Genomic DNA, 23,352 nt, shown 5'->3' on the forward strand with positions numbered 1-23,352 from the left:
TGTCTCTCGTGTGTGTGTGTGTGTCTCTGCGGGGCGGGCGCGCGGTCACACAGCTCGAGACAGTGGAATGAATCGAGGCAGGCAGTGAGGAGAAAAGTATCTGCACACATGGACCGCAAACATGGAGTGTTATGAAAGGAGAGGAGAAGGCGGCGCTGTCATTTTCTACGACTGAATTCAGCGGTGACACCAAGTGTGAGTGACAGAGCACTGGAGGCTGAACGGCTCGCGGATATTTGCACAACAATGGTAAGTTGGCGCCGAGGTTACTGTGTTTTCATAGCCGCCTCCGTGGTCCGGCGGCGGCGTTGTGTTGTCCTGCGGCGCTGTCAGTGTTAGCGAGGTTGTTGGTAGCGTTTGTTTGGAGGTGTTGAGCAGCAGCCAGCAGGATGACTACATGCGTATGTGCCAACTCGGGACTGCAGTTGAGGCCAAGTGGAGAACAGCTGGCCTAAACACAAGTGTAGCAGCCTGTGGGCAAGATTACGCAGTGTTTTGGATCTGATAAAAGTGTGCTGCCGAGGATATCAGCGCGTATTAACACGGTGAGGCCTGCTGCTGTACACTTGGCCCAGTGTAGCTGTGAGGGGGGCTTTAAACATGTGGAGGAAAAGGCTGCTGTTGTCTTTAATGGGCAGAGTGATGCCACAGTGATATTGGTAAGTAAGTGAAGATGAGCTGTTGAAAGTTAAGGTTTCCACGGTCACGGAAAAGCCAGAAAAGTCATGGTGTTTCACAAGTAAATTTGCATGATTTACCTGCCTTTGCGAGCTTTCTTCAAAAAAAAAAAAAAATAAGTTTTTTTTTTTTTTTCTTAAGTAAAGCAGCGTCGAGTTGTTTTTGTCTGGATATTCTTTGGGCGATTTTTACATAACTTTTTGTTTTTTTTTAAAATGTCATCTTTTATCTTTGCGTTTTTTTCTGCAAGTTCTAAAGAAAATATATTTTTTGGTGATTTTTATTTAAATTTTTTAAAAGAAAACTATGAGTTTGGAAAGCATGTTCTCTGAAAACAGAAAAAACAGAAAAGAAAACTGAAAATTCATTTTTTCCGGTTTATTTTTTGAGTAAAACAGGTTTGGAGTGTATGTTTTCATTAAAAATCTACAAACTTTAACAGCTCATAATTACCAGAAACTGTAAAAACAGAAATTATTATTGTTTTTACATTTTCGACAGTCATCGGACACATCATTGGAGATGCTAAAATTATATTTGAATCTTATGTGTTTGAAAAATGCTTGGAGAATGTGGCAAGGAAAAAAAAAGGTCCTTGAAAAGCCATGGGAAAATTAAAAAATATTGTCCATGGAAATGTGTGGGAACTCTGGAGAGCTGACAGTGGTAAATGTATTGATTCATGGTAATGAAGATGATGAACTTGTTACCCTGAGGAAGATCTGATGATGACATCATTAGGTATAATGCCACCTTTTGACCCTCTTAGACAAACTAATGACACACAAATTCACGCTCTTGCAAACACACACACACACACACAACACACACGCACACACGTATACATACATTATGGTTTCCTGTTACATTATTGATTTGGCATGCCATTTGTGCTGGGTGGGTGTTATTTGAGATAGAGCCAAACAGCCCTTGAACATCACAGACAATAAAAGAATATTTCACCCTTTACTGCTCTCATTCAACTACAGTTTAACCCTTTGAAACCCGGATCAACATTACTTTTCTTGTGCTGCTTTTAGACACAGTTTTAAACGTTTTAACCCTGAGCAAATTGGATGACATGAGAAAAAAAGGCAATGAGCACCTTGGCAAGAAATGTTCCGCAAATTGCAAGAAATTAGTCAATGTAGAAAATTATTTTTTGAAAAGCCAGGGGAAAATGTCTAGAGGAAAGTATATTAAATTCATAATAATGACCAATTATCGTTTGAAATTATGTTACATAATCATTTTAATTGTAGGCACTTTTTCAGTTCATTTTCTTGTTTTTTCTTTTTTCTTTTTCACTTTTTACAGGTAAATTCATTGCACCTTTCACAAATTTCTTGCCAATTTTGGGGTCATTTATTTACTTTGCTCATTGCTTTCCTTCCATGTTTTTGCTCAGGTTGTTATACATTGCAAACTTAAAAAAGAAGTGAAATATAAATCCATTTCTGGTCAAGTGCATGAAGGGATGACGCATTAGCAGCAGCTGACCTCATCTGAGCCCTTTTCTCTTTGGGCCAATCGTCAGCGCTGTCATTTTGTCTCACTGTGTTGTCTTTTCTTTGTCCTGCCAGGCAGCTCCCCGTCAGTGAGGAACTTGGCCGCCCAGCACCCCCTCCTCCCTCCGTCCCTGACACCTTCACACAACTATTTTCCATCTCCTGTTTCCTTTAATCCCTCTCTTCATCTTCCTGAAAATCTCCAGTCCTCCCCTTGAAATCCTGTCTTTGTTCCAAACATGGACTCCTCTGGAGAAATATCCTCAGCCCAGGACGGACATCTCGACCCCAGGAGCAGCCCCGGTCGCTCCGATCTCAGCGGACTGTACCACCTGGGACGGACGTTGGGCAGGGGCCACTTTGCTGTGGTCAAACTGGCTCGTCATGTCAACACGGGGCAACTGGTCGCTGTCAAGATGATTGACAAGACAAAACTTGATGTTATGGCAACGAGCCATCTCTTACAGGAAGTGAGGTAATGATGCTGACTGTTACGAAAGACGGGGTTAGAAGAAAAGATAAAGTTTAAAAAAAGTTTTGAAATTTGTTCCCTTGGTCATGGAAAACCCTGGAAAATTCATGGATTATCACAATTACATTTCCCAGGCCTGGAAAAGTCATGGAAACATCATGGAATTTTGTTGTGTGTAAAGACGCTGTGTCTTCCATGAATAACACATGAAGTAACATAACTGCAAATTTATTTTTTGTAGCGGATCCTTAAAAAGTCTTAAAAGGCATTGATTTCATTAATGTTAAAATAAGGCCTTAATTGATATTAAAGTTACTTAAGTCAAACTTTTAAAAGTCTTAAACATGTTTAAAATGTTTAGACAAGGGAAACAGGATTCAGTGATTTATTTTTTTTATTTTTTGATGTTGCATTGTAAAATCTTAATTAGTAACGTATTTAAAGCAATAATAATTTGATGAATACTTCTTGTTTACATTGTGGAAATTATAAGGTAGTTGAATCCAGTGCACTGTGAGAAACAGAAAACTTGCCACCTAGGTATTTTGTAGTTCTAGCCAGATTTTTCACCGGACCAAAAACTGCCAAAATTGCCCTTAAAACTAAGTAAGAAGTGTTGGATAATTTTTTTTCTTCAGTTTTGGTTATTGTAAAAAGTCTTTAAAAAGTAAATCTAACTCGCTTTGCCATCCTGTATGTGTCTTCGTTTTCTCCTCATGTTCTGTCTTTCCCTTCATGTGTGCCAGCTAGCTGATATTATGATTAAATATTGTTTGATATCTTCAAAAAATACCCAGTAAGTGGGTCAAGAAAAAAAGTCATTATTGGTCCTGGAAAAGTCATGGAAAAGTTAAAAATGTATTTCTGAAATTTGTGTGAACCCCGTGTGCCTGAAAAACAACAGTGAAAGCACTTTAAAGTAGGGCTGCAACTATGAATCGATAAAATCGATTAAATTAGAATATTAGAAAAATATCCATTCGTTGCGCGCGCGATTATTACGTCATTCGCTGCGTCGCGGGACTGCTTACGTCACACGCAGCCGGTAGAAGCGGGTGTTTTGAAGAAGCATGGCGGAGGCAGAGAGGACGTTTCGTACGAAAACTTAAAAGTTTGGGAGCACCTCACGTTACGCAAAACAAGGAAGTGTGTTAGCTGCTACTTATGCAAAAGTGACGCGGCACGGCACGCGAGCACGACGGTTATGATGCAGCATCTGAAACGAAAGTGAGGAGGAGTTTAACGGCGGGTAAGTCTCGACAAAAAACGACGCTTGTTCAGTAAAGTAAGGACACGCAATGCTGTAAAAGCTGTCAACATTTAGTTTTTGAATTGTTGCATATTTGATTTTGTAGTTATTTATTATTTGATATTACTTTGACAGCTGAGGGATGTTCAACCGCCTGTTTATGCACATTTTTAACTTGTCAATGATAATTTGTTTTTGAACAAAGTGATGGGAGAAAAAAAGCTTATTTCGTTCCTTCTATTTTTTTTAAAAATCTGTTCATTTGGAAAAGTAAAATTGATTATCAAAATAATTGTTAGTTGCAGCCCTACTTTAAAGCTTTGTTTGGTCATATTTAATGGGATTTCATACAGACTGATTACTGTGTGTGATTTATCTGAATCCAAAAATTGAACGAAAAAATAATGCGCCTTTCTAGATTTTAAGGTGCCTTCCATGCGTCCACATTTAAAACTGTTAAAAGCTAATATTCTCAGTTTCCTTCATTACCCTGACAGTTAACTTATCTTCATTACTGAATATTTTCAGGTGCATGAGGCTGGTGCAGCATCCCAACGTGGTCCGCCTCTACGAGGTCATCGACACGCCTACCACCCTCTACCTGGTCATGGAGCTGGCTGAGGGGGGCGACCTCTATGACTACATCCTCCGCCACGAGGGAGGTGTGGCAGAAACCACTGCCAAACGTCACTTTGCCCAGATTGTGCGTGCTGTGGCGTACTGCCACCAGCTTCACGTGGTGCACCGGGACCTTAAACCAGAGAACGTGGTGTTCTTTCCCCAGCAGGGAGCGGTGAAGTTGACGGACTTCGGGTTCAGCAACTTATTCCAACCTGGGACGATGTTGGCCACCAGCTGCGGGTCGCTGGCGTACTCCGCTCCAGAGATTCTGCTGGGAGAAGAGTATGATGCTCCAGCTGTAGGTAAGAGAGAAAAAAATAATTATTTGGGGAATGTTAAAACTGAACTGTTGGTCTCAATCAGTGGTTCCCCAAAATGGGGGTCAGGACCCCACATGGGGTCTCTGTAGAAATCTTATGGCTCAAGATGATTACCAGAATAAAAAAGTAGAAAAACATAAAATAAACACTTGTGCTTCATCAAATTATATTTATTTTTTCATGCTTTCCTCTAAACAAAGCTTACTTTCTGCTGATTCGGGAGCCATTGGACAATTTTAGCCATGATGAATGATTTGTATGTTATGAAGACAAAAAAAAACAAAACGCTCTTTGGTTAACCCTTAAACACCTGGATCAACATCAGTTTTCTTGCGCTGCATTCAGATGCCTTTCACTAGCATTTAAACTTCTAAGAACCTGAGAAAATTGATTGTATTTCTTTTAAATAAACATGGGAAAAATATAATAAGCAACATGGCAAGATATGTTCTGCAATTGCAAAAAACAAATAAAATAATGAATGGTGACAAAAAAAATCTGAAAAATATTGGGGATGAATAATTAGATATTATCAAAAAATAAATAAATAAGTAAACAAGAGACATATGTCTAGAAAACTATATTTAGAATTCTCTTTTATTATATATCTAAAATAATATCATAGAAAAAGAAAAAAAATGTATGTGTATTTTTAGCACTTTCTTAAGGCCATTCTCTTCTCTTGTTTTTTACTTTCCTTTTTCGCTTATTTTCCAGTGATTTTCTTTGAACTTTTTACTAATTTCTTGCTTATTTTTGGGCCATTTCTTATCAAGCTTCTTGTTGCGCTCCTGTGTTTTTGAAAGAAAACAGGTCAAGATGCTCAAGTTTCAAGGGGTTAAGCTGGTGACAACAGGTAGAAACATGCAGCCAATTACAAGGGGCCACAAGCTTAAGAGGTTGTGAACCACTGGCCTAGATAAGCTAATATGTGTAGGTTGTAATTACACACTGCAGATACTGACATTACACTCGCGCGTACATTCAAATCATAGCCAGGAACTATATATAGCATCCTGGTCTGTTCTGAGACAAGCTTTTAAAATGTTTCTCTTGAAGAAATATGGACCAAAATCTAAAAAAAATCTTACTCAGCCATTTAGTGACTTTTCTGGAGCTTTCCATCATATGCCTCAATTATCATTGGATCCCATGTCAGATCAACATTTTTTTGGGGAATAGTAGATGTACAAATTTCCACTTTTTTCTGAGCACATCAAAGGGCTTGACCTCAGGTAGAGCAGTTGACAAAGAAGTCGTAATTTAAGGTCCATTTAGTAGCTGTTCTGGAGCTTTCAATCACACCACACTGTCAGCATAAGTTTAAGTCGTGCCATTTCCAAGGTCAAGAATTAAGACTAAAACAAAAACAAAACATTGAAAACATTACAAATATGCCATATTTAGCTGGAGATCTGCATTGTTTCTGATTGTGCCTGTTTGCATGTGTGTATTCATCACTTTCTGTGTGTGTGGGAGTGTTCTGCGGCCACATTCACCCCTTTGACCCCGTGTGTGTGTGTATCCCTGTCTATTTCTTATCTCTCAGTGTGTGTGTGTGTGTGTGTGTGTTCCTGCTCTGTATACCCCTCCATATGTATGTGCTTGTATTTGTTTGCGCTTGTGTGTATGTATAGATCTGTGTGTGCGTTTGTACGTGTGTATATCCATAAAGGATTAGTGTGTGTATCTGGGTCAGTCTAAGCAAGCCAGCCTGTCGTGAGCCAAGCGGGCACGTTCTGCAGTGGAACCAAACACTGCAGCTCACCACTGGTCTCTCACACTGCAGAGCAAGCATTTGTGTGTGTGTGTGTGTGTGTGTGTGTGTGTGTGTGTGTGTGTGTGTGTGTGTGTGTGTGTGTGTAAAAGACAGAGACAAATGGCAGAAAGAGAAAGTGCCATGCATCAGTGTTTAGCCATAGTAGCGAGGTTGGTCTGCACAGCTGGGATCTGTGTGACTTTAGAGGTGAGGCCGGTCGATAGACTGTAGGATTTGACATTATAGGAACAGACAAAAAACTGAGGGATTTGGTCCCATGTCTCCTGGGGGTGGGGGGGCGCACAGCATGTTTTTATCTTCTAAGCTGGACTAGGACAGATTTTGGCAGAGTGTGGGCGCTATTTATTCTGGTGACTACAAATGCATCTGCACTGAATACAAATGCATCCTAACTGCAATTAGGAGGTGTTCTTGTGGAAGGACATCTACAGCATTTGTTTCACCGCCTATGGCAAGGATGAGCTGCAACTGTGTCAAAACTAGTGAATATGTTATTTAACAGACTAAAGGTCTTAGTTTTCTTTTTCTCATATCATCTTGTGTTGTTGTCTGCTCATAATACAAAGGACACACTGATTTGTCGGGCGAATATCGTCTTGTATTCGCCTTGTTGACTGCAGTGAGCCTATCAGCAAATGATATGACATTCACAGATGGTAGTGGCTGATGTTTTTCTGTTGTGTCACATCGGTTTTGCGCAGGCTGAAAAAGCCTTCAGTAAAAAAAGGACACAGTAAACACTAAACACTAAACACTAAAGTTTTTGGCTTCATGCAACACTGAGAAACTTAGTAGAAATGAACTGGGCCCCACCTCCAATATTGTATTCAGTTCTCTTTATAAATCCATGAGTTGCATTGAGTTTCAATATGATGTGTTGAAGCTCTATTTAGTGAAAAAAAAAACAGTGAGAATCTGGAATAAATAGTTGTTTAAGGAGAAATTTGTTGGTGTTTCCACAGCAAATTAAAATGGATATTAGAGCGGGAATTTTACTAACATTTATAGTAAAAAGGCTTTTGAAGCAATTATTTTATTTTAAATGTATTGTTTCACATAAAAGAAGGTTTTGTATAATTATGTAAAGATAGTGTAATTAAAGAGTGTAAAACAGTTCAGTTCCTTTTTTCATTGGCACAAAAGTGGGAATAAATAACAACATCAATAAAATTAACAACAAAATATTGCTATTGACCCAAAATGTACAATCATTGCATCCCTATATGATACAAATAATACAAATTTTCTTCGTTAACCAAGGGCCTGACAGGGTGTGGTTATGAAGATCCCCGGCTCACATGTCCGTATCATGAGCACTTATGTGTTGCGTTAGTTCCTTTTTTCATGTTAGTTCCTGTTTTTAAAAGTGTCCATGTGAAGGGCGTTCATTTAAATCTATCTCTGTGTGTGTGTGTGTGTGTGTGTGTGTGTGTGTGTGTGTGTGTGTGTGTGTGTGTGTGTGTGTGTGCGTGCGCGCACAGCTATTATTACATCCTCTAAGACAGTTTCCTGCTTCACCTCAACTCAAGTGCACTTTTCAGTTCTGTTTTAACATGATTCAACCTGTGGATATCACCATTACATCATCACTGTTAGAAATGCACACTTCCATCATCACCCACCCACACACCCATAAATATATGTATGTGTGTGTGATAATCCTGAGCTGCACAGGGGAAGAGATGTCCCTTAGTGATCTCAGCTTAGTAAGGTGACTCATAAAGCCGTCTCTATCCACACACACACACACACACACACACACACACACACACACACACACACACACATACTTAGACTGTTCTGTGCGTCTCTTTGATATTTCTGTGAATAAACAGACTGCTTTTAAATTCACTGTGGTTCATTCAGTGCTGGGAGTCTTTGCAGTATATGTGTGCACTGTTTGAGGACATGGTGCATGATGTGTTTGATGATAGTCATATGATGTGGAGGAGAGACAGCGTTTAACAAAGATAAACACTGCTGACAGTTACGTAACGGCCTCCCATTACTGTGTGCACGCATGTGTGTACACTGTTTGAGGTCTAAGTGTTCATGTGATGCTTCATGTTAGGTTCACAGACTTAAAGTCGGTCGTCACCGCTGGTGCATCACACGCTTGCCTGCTAATGATAAACGTTTGTCCTCTTTCTTGGTCAAATTGTCTTTTTGTCATCGTGATCAGCACTAAATATTTGGACAGAACAGGGTCAGCCTCTTTTGTCATTTGTCAAGTAGAAGACTGCAAATTATAGTTGGTATGTGTGTGAATGTGCTTTGCCTAAATCAATCTTAATATGACAAAATCTGGTGAGTTATGACGGGGAAGCTGTTGACAAAGGAAGAAGTGAGGAAGATATGTTCTTAGCAAGAGGAAGCGCTGCATTTAGCACATCCTGAAAGCCTCTCTGGGTGTCAGCCACACACCCAGAGAGGCAACACACACGTTATTTATGCTACGAGGTGTAAAAATAGTTAAACATGGTTATAATGGAAAGATTCGCCCATAAGTGTTTCAACCTTGTTATGAAAAGCAGCCTGACGGTGACATACTTTGCTATTTTCTGGTATTTTTTTGATGTGGTCCAGTTGTCTAATAAACTTGGATAATTGAGCCAAGTAGACGGTTAATTTATTTTCAGTGCAGCACATATTAAGTTTTATTGGAGAAAAGGCTGCTCTCTATAATAGCAGAATTTGGTGTCAGTCCTTTATGAGCATTTACAAGATGAGGAAGATGAATGAAAATACGTCAGACAGGGTAATAAAGTCTGAGGTCAAGTTGACTAAGAGCTCTCTGATGTGCTGTCCAGTCTCCACAAAGTGTGATGCATTGAACCACAGCACAAAGTTTCATTTAGAATAATCACTTTACATGCCGCCTCTTTGGCTGGATGCAACATCATATATGCCACTCATCTCTCTGCTCCAGGGTGGAGGGTGAAGGTTGCTATTGCCCAGCTCGGAGCAACACATGGAAAGCCCCCTATAAAACACCATTTAGATCAAAGGATAGTTGGATAACTGTTTTCCAGACAGAACCTCTTTGTCAGTGTTTTCATATCAACCTGAAGGCTGCTGGACTGTTTATTCTGCAAGGACTTTTCTAAAGCTTGCAAAGCCCAGAGCCAGCACGTCAGCAGCAGACGTGTTGGAAATATAACGGCGCAGACAACAAATCGTCTCTCTTAGCAACAGAATCCAAAAACAGTCACATCTCTTTGGGGGAAATTGCGCAAGACTAAACTTAGTCATTTAGGAACAGCATGTGAGTGAGTGTGTGCAAAGGTGCTCTTAAGAAACATTGACTTCCCTCCTCATTGGCTCCAACTACCAGAGTTCCCAGAGTTATGAAATTCCTGGAGAAGTTATGAAATAAAAACTGAGCTGAACTTACTGGCCTGGAAGTGGTTTGGAATTTACAGATTTTTTTTTTAAAAGTTTTGAATCTGCATTGTTTTGGCTTCTGTTTAAAATATCTTCATGAAAATCCCCAAACGTGTCTAACATTACGTGAAATATGTTCTGCGATGTGTGTTTGTTGATTGGATTTTCATTTTTCTTTATCTTATTTTATACACTAAAATTTTATACACTAAACTCAAGGCTCAGCCTTGATTTTTTGAATCTTTCAAGTTTATAAAAATTTGTTTTTTCATATTTTCCAGAATTGTCACTATATCCACACAGTAGTACACGAGGCAGACTATCCAATGGCATTTGTAAGAAATTGGCCGATCAGAGCAGAGAAATATCTAACGCTGTCTATCATGTCAATCACGGCTTGTGAACTGGGGCCAAATTGTCAAACCAGTCAGCGCTGATCAATTATGAGTCAGGATCTGTTACTGCATTGCTTATTTTTTGCATAAAATGTTTTCAGAAACATATTTTAGTGTACTGCTCAGCTTTAAAATGCGAAATATTGAGGACCTGCAGCAATGGTGGAAGCAACCAAACCAAAAACTAAGCAAAGCCCACAATCCACGGCAAACTCTCATTTTACAGCTTAACAGTTCACCAAAATATGTTTCTGAAAACATTTGAAGTGAGAAATATTCAATGCAAAAACAGAAGCAGTTGATTCTTGCAAATGCCATTAGAGGCACTGTGAGGAGGACAAGGAGGATTATTTTTCTCACAGATTATCTGTCTCGTGTACTACTGTGTGGATATCGTGACAGTTTCAGCAAATTTGACTTAAAAAAATTAAATAAAAGTTACCTTAGGTATCTTTAACAGAAAAGTACTTTTAATTCATATTTCGTTTCACACCATCTTTTACTCTGTGTAAACCCATGTTGCTTTCAGTTAGTGCATAACACAACCTGGCTGTTTTTTAAAATCTGTCATAAATCAAATCTTAGGGTTAGTGTTGCCGTTTTTTTAAAGGGTACAAATATTTGAAGAACATGTAACATGTCTTACATTATCCATGAAGCTCAGCTGATTCTCAGGAAGTAATGCAATGTTAGACAGATCAGAGTGGGATTTCTACTTGAGCTATTATAATGTCACTCGAAGGTGAAAAATGACTATTATTTCTGCTTTCCTATTAAGGAAAGAAAAATGCACCTCTGCTCTGTACATAATAATCTGTCTCCCGGCTTTATCAAGACCAACATGTCTGATTCAGGAGATAATATTATCAGAATAATGAGATTTGTCAAGAACATAAGAAAAGTAGCTTCATAATTGTTCCAGTGTACATGATAAAATACATTCATCAATAACTGATGACCTGAATGCATCATTTCATAAGTTACTGCCATGCAATGCATGCTGGGATACTTCAGTTTTATCCTCCAAATGTGGGCAAAAACGGGCTGCATTCTTTGTCTGCACTGGGACGTCCCTTTGAGACGGGCCTGACTTTGTTGACCCTTTATGACGTATTTAGTCCTTAAATGTGGACTCTGTGGGTCAGTGCCTAAAATGGGTCATAGCCAATCACGTAACCAGGATCGTTCAATCTGCTGATGAACTCTGTGCACAAAGTTTTGCAACTCAACATCTGGTTTGTACAGTGTGTGCGTGTGCGTGTGTGTACGCTGAGTTGATGTTTGTACTGTCAGCAGGCCACTAATGCGTGGTGAGAAAGTGCGATATTCCCCAGCGAGCAGAGAAAAGTACACTCCCAGCACTCAGTGGCTTCTCCTCCCTGTTGCATAACACTTCTCTAGACAGAATGAGCGTGCCTGTGAGCATGCACATAGGCGTGCACGCTCACGTGCACGTAAGCATACATTGTATGGCGATGACTGAGGGCTGTTGTTTGGACCATCATGAGTATAATGTGGGACAATGGCTGATGTTTATCACACATGGGACTGGTACGTGAGAATCTGTGGGTAGATACAGATCTGAATGAAAGTCAGTGTTTCTATTGTGTCCTGTCTGTGTGATCTGCTTATGATATTACAGCGAAAACATTTATGTCCAAAGGCAAGTCTCTGACAACACCTGGCTCTTTTTTGAGTTTTTATTTTTTTTATTTTGCTATGACTATGTATTGTTGCTTATTAATCTTGTTCTAAAATGTTCTGCAGATAGTAGGCCTACAGTTAAAGGCAATGATTATCTGAATCCGGGACGTTTTTTTGGCAAGTTAGTATGAAAGTTAAAATAAACAGACACCTGGCTTGTAAAAAGTGACCGGGCATTTAATTGAGAGAGGCTAATATTTGAAGTTTTACAGTAATTAAGTCTGGACTAGAGTATTGGACTGACTGAAGGACTGAACAGCATTGCTATCCATATAGCTACAGTGCTACATGGCTAATAAATAACACAACAACGTGCTGTTGCTTATTGTGGTTAGTTAAACATCACTGATACATTCAGTATTAAAAATGCTTGCCCACTGCAAACTTAGTTGTTTTAAAATCGTATTTGTTCCTACCTCTATGAAACTTTTAAACAATACTGCTTAAGGCTGCAGGGATTGTGCAATGATTTCATGATGTTTTACCACTGAGTGTGTGTAATGTGTGTCGCGCAATGTATGTGCAATATTTTGTATGTGCAGTTGGATTATGTGCTATTTATTGGTGTGACTAGGAAGAGCGAGTGCTGCTTTGTTCATATGTAATTTGTGTTATTGTAAATGTGAAGGCATTTATGTGCGTAGCATCTGAGGCCAAGACAAATTTCTCGACAGGGACAATAAAAGTATATCGTATCTTATCCAATCGTATCGTATCGTAAAGTTAAAAATCCCTGAGTATAACAGAGAAACAGCCAGAAGAGAAAACAGAAATATGTGAAGAAGCATGAAAATTATTAGTCATTTTGAGTAGAGATGTCGTGAGACATCATTACACCACATTTTTGAAAATGACTGCGCTACTGTGTTTTAATCTAAGAGTGCTCCCTGTATAACTCTACGATGACAAAACTGATGACAAATTAAGGAAGCAAAAATGGGGGAAAGACCAGGGTCAAAAATAACTCATTATCCTTCAACTGACTCATCAAAACAAAGTGATATCAGCAAAAGCTGCATTTATTCGGTACCTGATCTGGCTTTTTTTTTCTTGTGTTACATCAGAGCCAACACACAGTGTGAACAGCATGTGCAGTGTTCCCTTTTTCCAGTGTTTGGTGGAAACACAAAAAGAGACAGAAAAAAAGGGGCAAGATCATTCTCAGAATAGCACAACACCACAACAAGCCCTCTGTTTGTTATGGCCCTCAGCCCTCAGCTCTCTTTCCCATGCTTGTGTGTGTGTGTTTCCTTGAACCGGTTGCCACAGTGTTCTCGCCCAGTTCAGGCTGTTCTGAGTTTGCATGGACCTCCTCTCACTGCGTCTCCGCAGAGAGGGAGGGGGGAGAGGAGGAAGGAAAGGGAGGGACGGGAAAGAACACACTGTCAGCAATGTCGGTTTCTCTGTGCGTGTGGGTCCGTCCGTGCGTGTGTGTTTGTCAGCATCTGTGTATCTGAGTCGCGGGTCAAGAGCGCCAAGCCCAGCCGTCTGCAGCTTAGGCTTCGAAATTTACACACGTAAACCCGGTCATCCTGCTGCTACTCATGCACTTCTCTCCCACATTTTTCCACTTCATTGAGAAATAACCTAAAGTAACCTGATGGACCACTCGGCAGGAACACCACCATGTTTCTCACCCTGACCTCTGACCTCTCTGTGGAGGACGTGAAGGAGGCAAAAGGAGATAGTTGAGAAGAGTTGATCCTTATAAGTGGATTTTCAGGACAGAATCAAATGTTCACCTCATCTGTGTGCGGCTTTACAAAATAACTGCAGGGGTGTTTTCAAGCCATTTCAAAAGGGACATTTATTTTTAAATATCCCCAATGAAGCTCACAGATTTCTAAATATGATCTGATAGCAGAGGGATTGTGGGTTTTTTTAAGGGCTGACATGATTTGCTATTTAAGGCTAATTTTGTGCTCTGTGTGTGTGTGTGTGTGTGTGTGTGTGTGTGTTCCAGATATCTGGTCTCTCGGGGTGATCCTGTACATGTTGGTGTGTGGAGTCCCTCCCTTCCAGGAAACCAACGACAGTGAGACTCTGGTCATGATCCTGGACTGTCGCTACTGCGTCCCCGAACATGTTTCAGAAGACTGCAGAGAGTGAGTACTGATGACTGACACCAGCGTTAGACCATAGTAGATTAAAGGGATATTTCACCAATTTTCAATCAGCTTTGTATCAAAACAATGCGGGTAGTATGTAGGGGTGGGGACTGAAACCTAGTTCTGTATAGGACCAGGTTCTGCTTTTATCAAAACCCGAAAATCAATAACGTTTGAACTAATCGATACTGCTATCGAGACCCGTGGATTCTTTAATGCAACATTATATCTCGAGTTGAGTCACGTCATTAAAATCCATCACTGGTCCACTATCATTGATTGTGCATTGAATTAAACGTTAATGCAGTACTTTTGACTCTATTCGGGTTAAAAGAAAAACCCTTTCAACTCCGTCAGTTTTTGCGGCACAGTCTTCATCATCATTCACTCAGCGCAGCAGTGGGAAGCACTCCCAAACTTTGAAGCAAGTCCTGCCACTTTAAAATAGTAATCCAATGTTGAAATAGAGTTGACATTATCTGGATAAGAGCTAGTTAGCTAAATACACGAGGCTGCATAAGGTTTCATTGGGATGTGTTTAAGGTCGGCTCAGTAAAATGACTTTAAGGCAAAGGTAAATAAAATGTCATCGTGATGTGTTCAAATGTAACATCAATAAAAAGAAAATTCTGTTTTTCGTGAGAACTTGAATAATACAGTTGTATGAGTGAGAAATATTATTTTCACAGCAACATAAAATGGACAGTAGAGACTGAATTACCACCTGTTTATCGTCCTTTCTTGAGCTCTAATAATCTGATAATACATAATTAAAACTACTGATGCAAAGATTATTCAAAGTAAATATTTAAATTAAAATAGTTTTTTCAAAAAAAGTTGCCTCGTCTTGCCACCAAATAATGGAAAAGTATCGATAAAGACTCCGATCGTTGAGAAGTTTCAATAATGATGTCAATAAAAATGAACATACCCCATCCCTAGTTTTGCTGGCTCTCGGTGCTGTTGCTCGAAGTATGGTCTGTACTTCGCATTTTCTAATGGCCCGCCAATCATGCCGCCATCACACACACACACACAGAGTATACTCTGTCTTTCAAACTCAGACCGATCACAGTGAACGGTGAAACAGTGAAACTAGGCAGTGCTGATCGAATATAGATCAAGATTCTGTTACCTCACTGCCGATTTCTGCCTAAAATGTTTTCAGAAATGTACTTTAATGCCCCGTGATCAAATACCAACCAAGATTCTGTTAGTTAGTTGCATATTTCTCACCTTAAATGTTGTCAGAAACCTGTTTTAGCGTGCATGCAAATGCAGTCTGGTATTTGAGGGTTTTCTACCTTTTGAGCAAAAGCCAATGCCACAGTCCTTTTCTCTGATTTCTGTTGCCGTGCAGCACTAATTTCAAAAGTATTTACATCTTTCTTCTGCAGAGACATCCAATTTTTTTGTGCGGACTCCCTTTATATCTGTGAAATACTTCTTTAAGGTCCATGTATGATCATAGCTTCAGAAAAAGAGTTATATATAAAATATTGTATCATCTTTGTAGTTTTAATTTCCTGTGAATTGAATCTTCATTAAAGGCTTATTCTGCTCTTGGTGTTTTTTTGCTGTGGACTAGATGTGGTGGGTCACTCTATCTTAAGAAGCTACTGACCGTAAAATCATCTCATTAGCGTGCGTTTCAGTGGATAATGTTAGTGTCCCAGTTATCTCCGAGGTTTCTTCACCCTGCTGCAAATTTAGTTTTTCCTTAAAACGGTGATCTCCGTCTGACAGGGTTCATACAAGGAGCTTAAAGTGTTTGAATAAGAACTGAAGTCCTAGAGTACCTTGAAATCCAGACCTTTTTTAAATTTGTGCTTGGAAAAGCATTTGAATGTTATTAAGAGGAGAACAAAATTATTAATTATTTGATGAAATGTAGTAGATCAGTCTTTCCCAGTTGGTGTGTCGTGGTGTAAAAGAAATCACTTTATTTTAACGCATAGACTTACAGACTTTGTTTAAGGCTGTTTTTTTTCCTGTCCTATTCTATTAGTCCTATTTACTGACAGATTTTTAAGTAATTGCACTTTGTTCTTGAAATACGTCTTATTTCAGTGTGCTCTGAGCCCACATGTTCACATTTGTTGAAATAATATTGAATACGTGGTATCTCAGGTGTGGACCTTGAATTAATGCCTGAGGCCCGGTATACACAATGCGATTTTGGGCGATCCCAGATAAAATATGACCATTGGAAAAGGAACGTGGCGATATCTTTGGTCGTACGTTGGTCCTACATCACACAGTGAGAGATGGCCGTCGTTATAGTGTTGTGATCAAAGACAGCCTGGGATAAAATTTAGGATGACCATCTCACTGTGTGTCTGCTGTTACAGCCTACGTCTGCTAACCAACCAGCAGAAATGCAGCATGAAATGATGCACTGATTAGCGCAACTAGTGAATGCTAAATGCGAGTAGATGCTTAAAAATACCTCTATCTCTCGTTGCAAAACCGGCATGCCAACTTGGTCTCTTTTCTCCAGCCACGACTGCGTTCACATTCTCTTCCTCTTCATCAGACTTTTTCGACACACAGAAATGCCATTGTAGCGAGGCCTCGATTCATCTTTGTTTTCATTTTTCTCTCATCAATACAAAGGCGTAAATGGATGACAGGCTGATAACGTTTTCTTCTTGCACGTTGATGTCGATGGACGTAGTTCGTAGCCTGCAGTTCAGGAGGTGTTGTCATTGTAGAGTCTGCATACGGCAAACTTGATGTCAGACCCAAGTTTATTAAGATTCATGCCGCACCGTGTAGCTGCACAAAACATTAAGATTGCAAAAATCTCACAGTCTGCAGGAGGCTTTGAGAGAGATGTGGGCCCTGTGGCTTGACCAGTTGAGAACCATTGTGGTTTTAAACTAGAAAGCCAATAACAGCTGTGGTTTCAGTTTTTGCCAATGTCCTTTGAGTGTCAATCGGTTGGTAAACACCAGTAAATAGTTGCCACCAGGATATTTTGCGAGTCTGCCAACAGTCACACTGGAGCGGCATCAGCCGTCAGCATGTGTTTTGAGCTTAAATTTGGCAGTACGCAAATGTTAAAGCAATAGTTAATCAATAAAATGCTGATTTTAGGCCTTGGTAGCATGTTTGCTCCATTTACGAATGTGCACAATTTTCTTGCAACAGATGGTTGTGCAGATAACAATTTCATCCCTAAAGTGCGTGAAAGTCTTGACCTGCCTCCTTTCTGTGCGAAACACTTTCTTTGGCTTTTAACAGTGAGCGTTATCTCATGTTCATCTAATACTGTTGTTTTACTCTTGTTTCAGTCCTGTCAGCGCGCACACACCTGGAACAAAACACAACTCACATGTGCTCGTGTGTCTTCTCACTTCACCTTCACTCCTCACACCTCCAACCAAAACACACACTCTGTCCTCTGCTCAGTGGACCGCAGGGTAAACATCAGTACAGTTTGATCTGCTGCTGCAGCTTTGCAGAGCGAACGGTCTTCCAGAAATTTTCACTAACTCACCATTGACTTTTCAGAGGAATAATCAATCAGAGGAAGTAAATGGTTGGCAGGACATTAAAAGCAAATGAAAATTCGGATCCAAGCTCAAAATGCACTGATCCCTTTTTCATTTGCTTTTAAACTCCAGCAGCCACATACACGTTTCTAGGTTTTCAGTGCATTTGTAGGATTTTAAGATGTTTTTCAGGATTTTAGTTGGTTTCGAGGATTTCAGGATGTTTTCAGTATTTAAAGATGTTTCTTGAATTTACGGACGTTTCTAGGATATTAGGACATTTCCAGGATTTTAAGATGTATTTAGGATTTCAGGACATTTGGGACGTGGTTAGGATTTTAGGTTGTCACACGGATTTTCAGACATTTCTAGGATTTTAGGACTGTAGGGACTTAGACAGGACCTCTTTTGGGGGGTGTGGGGATCCTCCACTGGTACTTTTTTTTAACAAACAAGCTCTATTTTGATGCTGTTTTATGCACTCTGGCACCTTGTAGATACTAAAAGTACAAAACCAGTTTCCCGTGTGAACCACGTTATTTTTATAGTGAACTGGAAAATGGTTGGGTCTCCGCCCGGCACCCTATCAGGGGCCAGATTGAATGTCACTGTTTAAAATGGTATGAAATTGTCTGTAAGCAGGGCTTTTGGTTTAATTTATTTATTTTGTATCTAATTGTAGGATTCAGTCAGTCAGAAAGCTCGATGATTCATAATGGGCAAGTGTCAGTTTTTGTACGATTGAGAGGTGGACTAACATTCTTATTTTGGTCTTTTAATTGGATTGGCTCTGTTGACAACCACAAAAAATAGAGCAAAACCAACCGTATCCTTTAAATATGAGCATATATACAGCCACAATGGGGAAATCAGCTATGTAAACACATAGCAACAACACTGAAACATAACCAAATGTGTTAATTATGTAACAGTGGTTAGTGTGGTACATATTGCATCAGAACTACAGGTTGCATGTGTGTAACAACCGCTGTATCTGCATGCAGATCTTTCTCTGAAAGATCGCTGAATGAACGCCTGATACACAGATTTCCTGTTCTGTAGAAGGCAACAGGCAGAAATCCCCTCAACAAGTGTTTTGTTAGATTATCTGCTGCTGCAAACACATCCTGGTACATCTGAACCACCACTTGTCATATGACTTAGCCTGCAGCCACATGATAGTGTATTTGATTACAGAAAAGAGCAGAACAACCTCCTGGACATTCAATTTATACAGGTTTCAAGCTATTTTTTAGGATCTGTGTAGAAGACTCGAGGTCAGATCGTAATCTGATCATTTCAGTTGCTGTGTTGGCTGATAATCCATGAAACAATAAACCTTTCTGTGTTTTCCAATCAGTCTGATCTCCAGGATGCTCCAGAAGGACCCGTCTCGCCGCGCGTCCCTCGAGGAGATCGAGGCCCATCGCTGGCTGCAGGGCCTTGATGACGCCCTGCTCAGCCCAGAGGCCCCACCACACTGGCTGTCAGGGGCCCTCTCTCCCAGCTCTCCCCGCTCAGGAGTACCTGAGTGTGGGGACCTGCTCGCTGCGAGGCCCCCATCTCAGCAAGCTTTCCCTGGCCCCTGGCAGCCCAGCCTCAGCTTCACCCTCCGTCCACCTCCAGCTGAGGAGCCTCCAGCCGCTAAGAACCTTCCCGCACTGCAGCAGATCTGTGAGGAAGACGAAGAGGAAGAAGAAGAAGAAGAAGAGGAAGAGGAGGAAGAGGAGGAGGGCAGTTTGGCAAAAGAGCGTGACGTTTTGGCTGCTTTGTCAGTAGCAGAGCAAGAAAAAGAAGCAGAAGAGATCCTCGATGGTGCCGATGGTCAAGAGAGCATGGAAGAGGAGCAAAAAGAAGGATTAGGAAGCTTAGTTGAGATAATGGAGGAGGAAGAGGAGGAGCAAGAAGAGATGGAATTAGATAGAGAAGACAGTGGGTGCGTCATTTCAGACCAGCCAGTCAGTCACGGAGACAAGCCGGTTTGTAAGACACCTGAAGTCCCACCTTCGTCTCTGTCTGGTTTGGTGGTGCCTTGCTGTCAGGGGCAGCCGGACTCCACGAGTCCGGAAGAAGGACAGGACGACGAGAGGGAACCAAACAACAACAACAACAAACCTCCTCCTCTCCTCCCCGAGCCCTCCGCACCCTCTTTTCCTGCCGCCTCCTCCGGACTCATCCTGAATGAGAAAGAGGCCAGAAAAACGCAAAGAGAATCAGAACAAGATGAGAAAGCAGAGGAGGGCGGAAGAGATGACCTCTTGACAGACAGATCTCAACCCCATAATGCACCAGGGGCCCGAGACGAAGCCGCTCCGAGGATGGAGCAGGGCAAACGACACAGCATAAAGCTACGTGAGAGACTCTTTCAGTTCCCTCTGTGCGAGAAAGCTCTGGCCTTCAACATACCGGCACACAACAAGCCCAAGATCCTGCCGCTGGCTCAGTACAACTGCTGCCATGTGCTATAAGTGAAACTGCGCTGCCTGTGACGTGCCGCTCGCTCGCTCTCAGACTGTTTAGCAGCGAGCGGTCGGCCGGCTGCAGAGCACACACTTTGTGAAGTGGCAAACCGCTGAGCTGCCTGCTGAGCCTTTCTGCTGCAGAGACCTGGAGGCCGGAGAGGAAAGGCCCTCAGCATGCAGACACTAGGGTAGGACGTGTACAGCTTCATACCTACAAGTTCTAGCGTTGTGCTCATGTAATAAACATCGTGTTAAGCTAGAGGTGGTGTACAGCACAGTAGTCAGACTTAGTAGAACCTCATGCATTTGCTGCTGATACAGAATTACAGTGATCTGTAGCTTAGGAACAATACTGGACCTACGAAGAACGACAGGCGCGATGGGTGCGACAGTTTTTATCAAATAAGCTATCGTCCGTTTTGTTTGTTTAAAAGGTGCCTACAGCGACGATATGGGTTTCGCACTGTACACGGCCATCGTGTCATTTTGGTTCTGACTGTAAAAAGAGTCAGAATGGTCGAGCGCGCAGTAGATCCATGATTTCATATTTTATAATACATAAATTAAACTTTGAACCAGCTTCTGCTACAGAGTAGCACTCGTTCCCTCTTCCCTTTGCACAACCTGCTTCTCTCATTGGTTTAAAAGCTCTTAATATAAGCTCTATTAAAGAAAGACTGAGACTGTTATGATATATGATATATATGATACTGTATAATATATGCCTCAGACTAAGATGATGATATGTTCTCTTAAACCTTTAAGTCTTGTCCTAACATACTGTATACTACTATTGATAGGATCATTGATTGGGATGCAGGTCTTCCATCGTCTTCTTTTTATTCATACCGAACAGTTTAACAGTCTTATTTTGGATGTGCGGCTATGAAGTTTTTTTTATAACGTGACAAAGATATTAATTCTCTGCAGAGATCCGTGACTTTGTGCATGTTAATACTGTTATTTATCAAATATACCTCCATGTGTCTTGGATCTGACAGGACATTGTTTCTCGTGTAACTGTAACTGAAAGATGAATTGCACACAGTACGACTACTATAGCTGGTAGCTTTCTACGAGCAGTATCTTTGGACTGATGAATAGATTTGTTGGTCCTTCAGACCGACTGATGTGATATGTTGTTGTGTAGCTGAGGAGTCCTGCCGTATGGTATTATTTTACCATGTAATGCCTCTGTGTGTTTCTCTATTTTCTCACACACACTGTAATTTTCCTGTTTTGAAGCTGAGATAAGAAGTGAAACATTTTTAAAGTTACAGAAGGCCAAAGCTGTATAATAAACTCCATTTTCCTCCTTTAGTTCAGCAAACAGATTCCTGTCAGTCACTGCACGGTGGATTATAAACGTGTGACCTGTATGGGACAGCCCCCACCTGCTGTATAAAAGGAGCAGATGTCACGTGAAATCAGATTATCGCTCACATTTCATCAGCCATAGAAGCATATAATCTTTGCAAAAGAGGGATAAAATCCCATTATCTGTCCCCGTGTGATTGCAGCCTGTCTCTTCTCAGTGTGTCTGTGTCTACTGACCTGCATTATAACTAGGACCACGTCTCTTTGGAGCCATGAACTTATTTTTCTGTATTTATTTATTAAAATATATTAAATCAACAGAGTGAATGTATGCAGTGTGCTGTTTTTACAGAGAAAAGGGACAAGGATGCTGTTTATACTCAACTTGCTTTGCCTTGGGGTTCTTTTGCAACATGATAGGAGTCCAGGGGCCAGTTAATAAACAAACAATAACATTTATTAGTAGACAATAATGAGTTGCCTGTTTTCAACATTTCAATGCTTGCTGTCCCCACTAATCTTTGCAAGAGATGAGATCAAGTCGCAACAAAAACTTGGGGGTCCAGGGTGTCTTCTTCACTGCAGTTTTTTGACATGTCAAACAAAATGTCTAAATACGACATGTTATAGCTTGTAGAGACCCAACATGGTATTGCACGTCAAAAAAGGCCATAAATGTCACAGTTTAGCATGTCAAAAAAATGTGAGAAAACGTCACCGTATAGTATGTCGAAAAAACTGTCAAATTTTGACACGAGATTTTTCGACATACTATACTATGCGGATTTCGGCCATTTTTTCGACATGCTATATTATGATGTTTTGGGCCCTTTTTTTTCGACGTGCAATACCATAGCGTGTCTCTACAGGCTATAATATGTTGTTTTATCAACTTTTTTGGACATGTCAAAATCTGATGTTTTCAACATACTATTATGTTATTTTTTACCATTTTTTTCGACATACTAAATTGTGAAGTTTTTTGGCCTTGACATGTCCAAAAAATGGCTAAAAAGTGAATATTATAGCATGTGTCATAGAATAGCATGTTAAAAAAAGAAAAAGGCCAAAAAAGGGCCAAAACATCATAATATAGAACGTCATAAAAATGCCCAAAACCCAAAGAGAATAGTATGTCAAAAAATCTCAAATTTTGTAATGTCCTAAAAATGGCTGAAAACCACATATTATAGCTAGAGGAGGTGCATCATAGTAAAGCATGTCCAAAAAAGGCCACAAAAGGCTGAAAATATGATAATATAGCACAGCAAAAAAAAAATTGCGGTTTTCAGCCATATGCTAAAGTGAAATTAAAATGCTAAAATAAATTATGATGTTTTTGCTCAACTGTGACACGTCTCTACAAGCTATTATATGCGGCTTTCAGCAATTTTTGGGACGTCAAATTTTTAGATTTCATGACATGCTGTACTGTGCGGTTTTTGGCAGTTTTGACATGCTAAATTATGACATTCACAGCCTTCTTATGACTTTGTACCCACTTTGTATACTATGACGCGTCTCTATAAGCTATAATGTGTCATTTTCAGCCATTTATATGATTTGATGATGATTTATATGAATTTGGCCTTTTTTCGACATTCTATTGCTTTGTTGGTTATTTATTTGACATGCTAAATTACCACGTCTTTGGCCTTTTTTGGCCTTTGTTCCCACATTGCATATTGTGACCGGTCTCTATCAGCTATAATATGTGGTTTTCAGCCATTTTTGGGGCATGTCAGGGGGTGTGTCAAAATTTGACATTTTTTGCCATACTATAGGATGTGATTTTTGGCCAATTTTTAGACATGCTAAATTATGACTTTTTTGGCCGTTTTTTTCGACTTTGTATGC

The 23,352-nt window shown here is 40.3% G+C and overlaps 1 protein-coding gene across 1 annotated transcript; it reads left to right on the forward strand.

The window, feature by feature from the left end:
* Positions 1 to 21,813, forward strand: snrkb (SNF related kinase b). The gene is made up of 5 exons (XM_042496143.1): positions 1 to 249; positions 2,262 to 2,661; positions 4,436 to 4,830; positions 14,075 to 14,216; positions 19,077 to 21,813. The coding sequence occupies exons 2-5, from the start codon at positions 2,426 to 2,428 to the stop codon at positions 20,182 to 20,184; spliced, it is 1,881 nt and encodes a 626-aa protein (XP_042352077.1). The 5' UTR covers positions 1 to 249; positions 2,262 to 2,425; the 3' UTR covers positions 20,185 to 21,813.
* The last annotated feature ends 1,539 nt before the right edge of the window (positions 21,814 to 23,352 follow it).

The sequence above is a fragment of the Plectropomus leopardus genome, chromosome 11 (assembly GCF_008729295.1).
Source record: "Plectropomus leopardus isolate mb chromosome 11, YSFRI_Pleo_2.0, whole genome shotgun sequence".
Taxonomy (NCBI): domain Eukaryota; kingdom Metazoa; phylum Chordata; class Actinopteri; order Perciformes; family Serranidae; genus Plectropomus; species Plectropomus leopardus.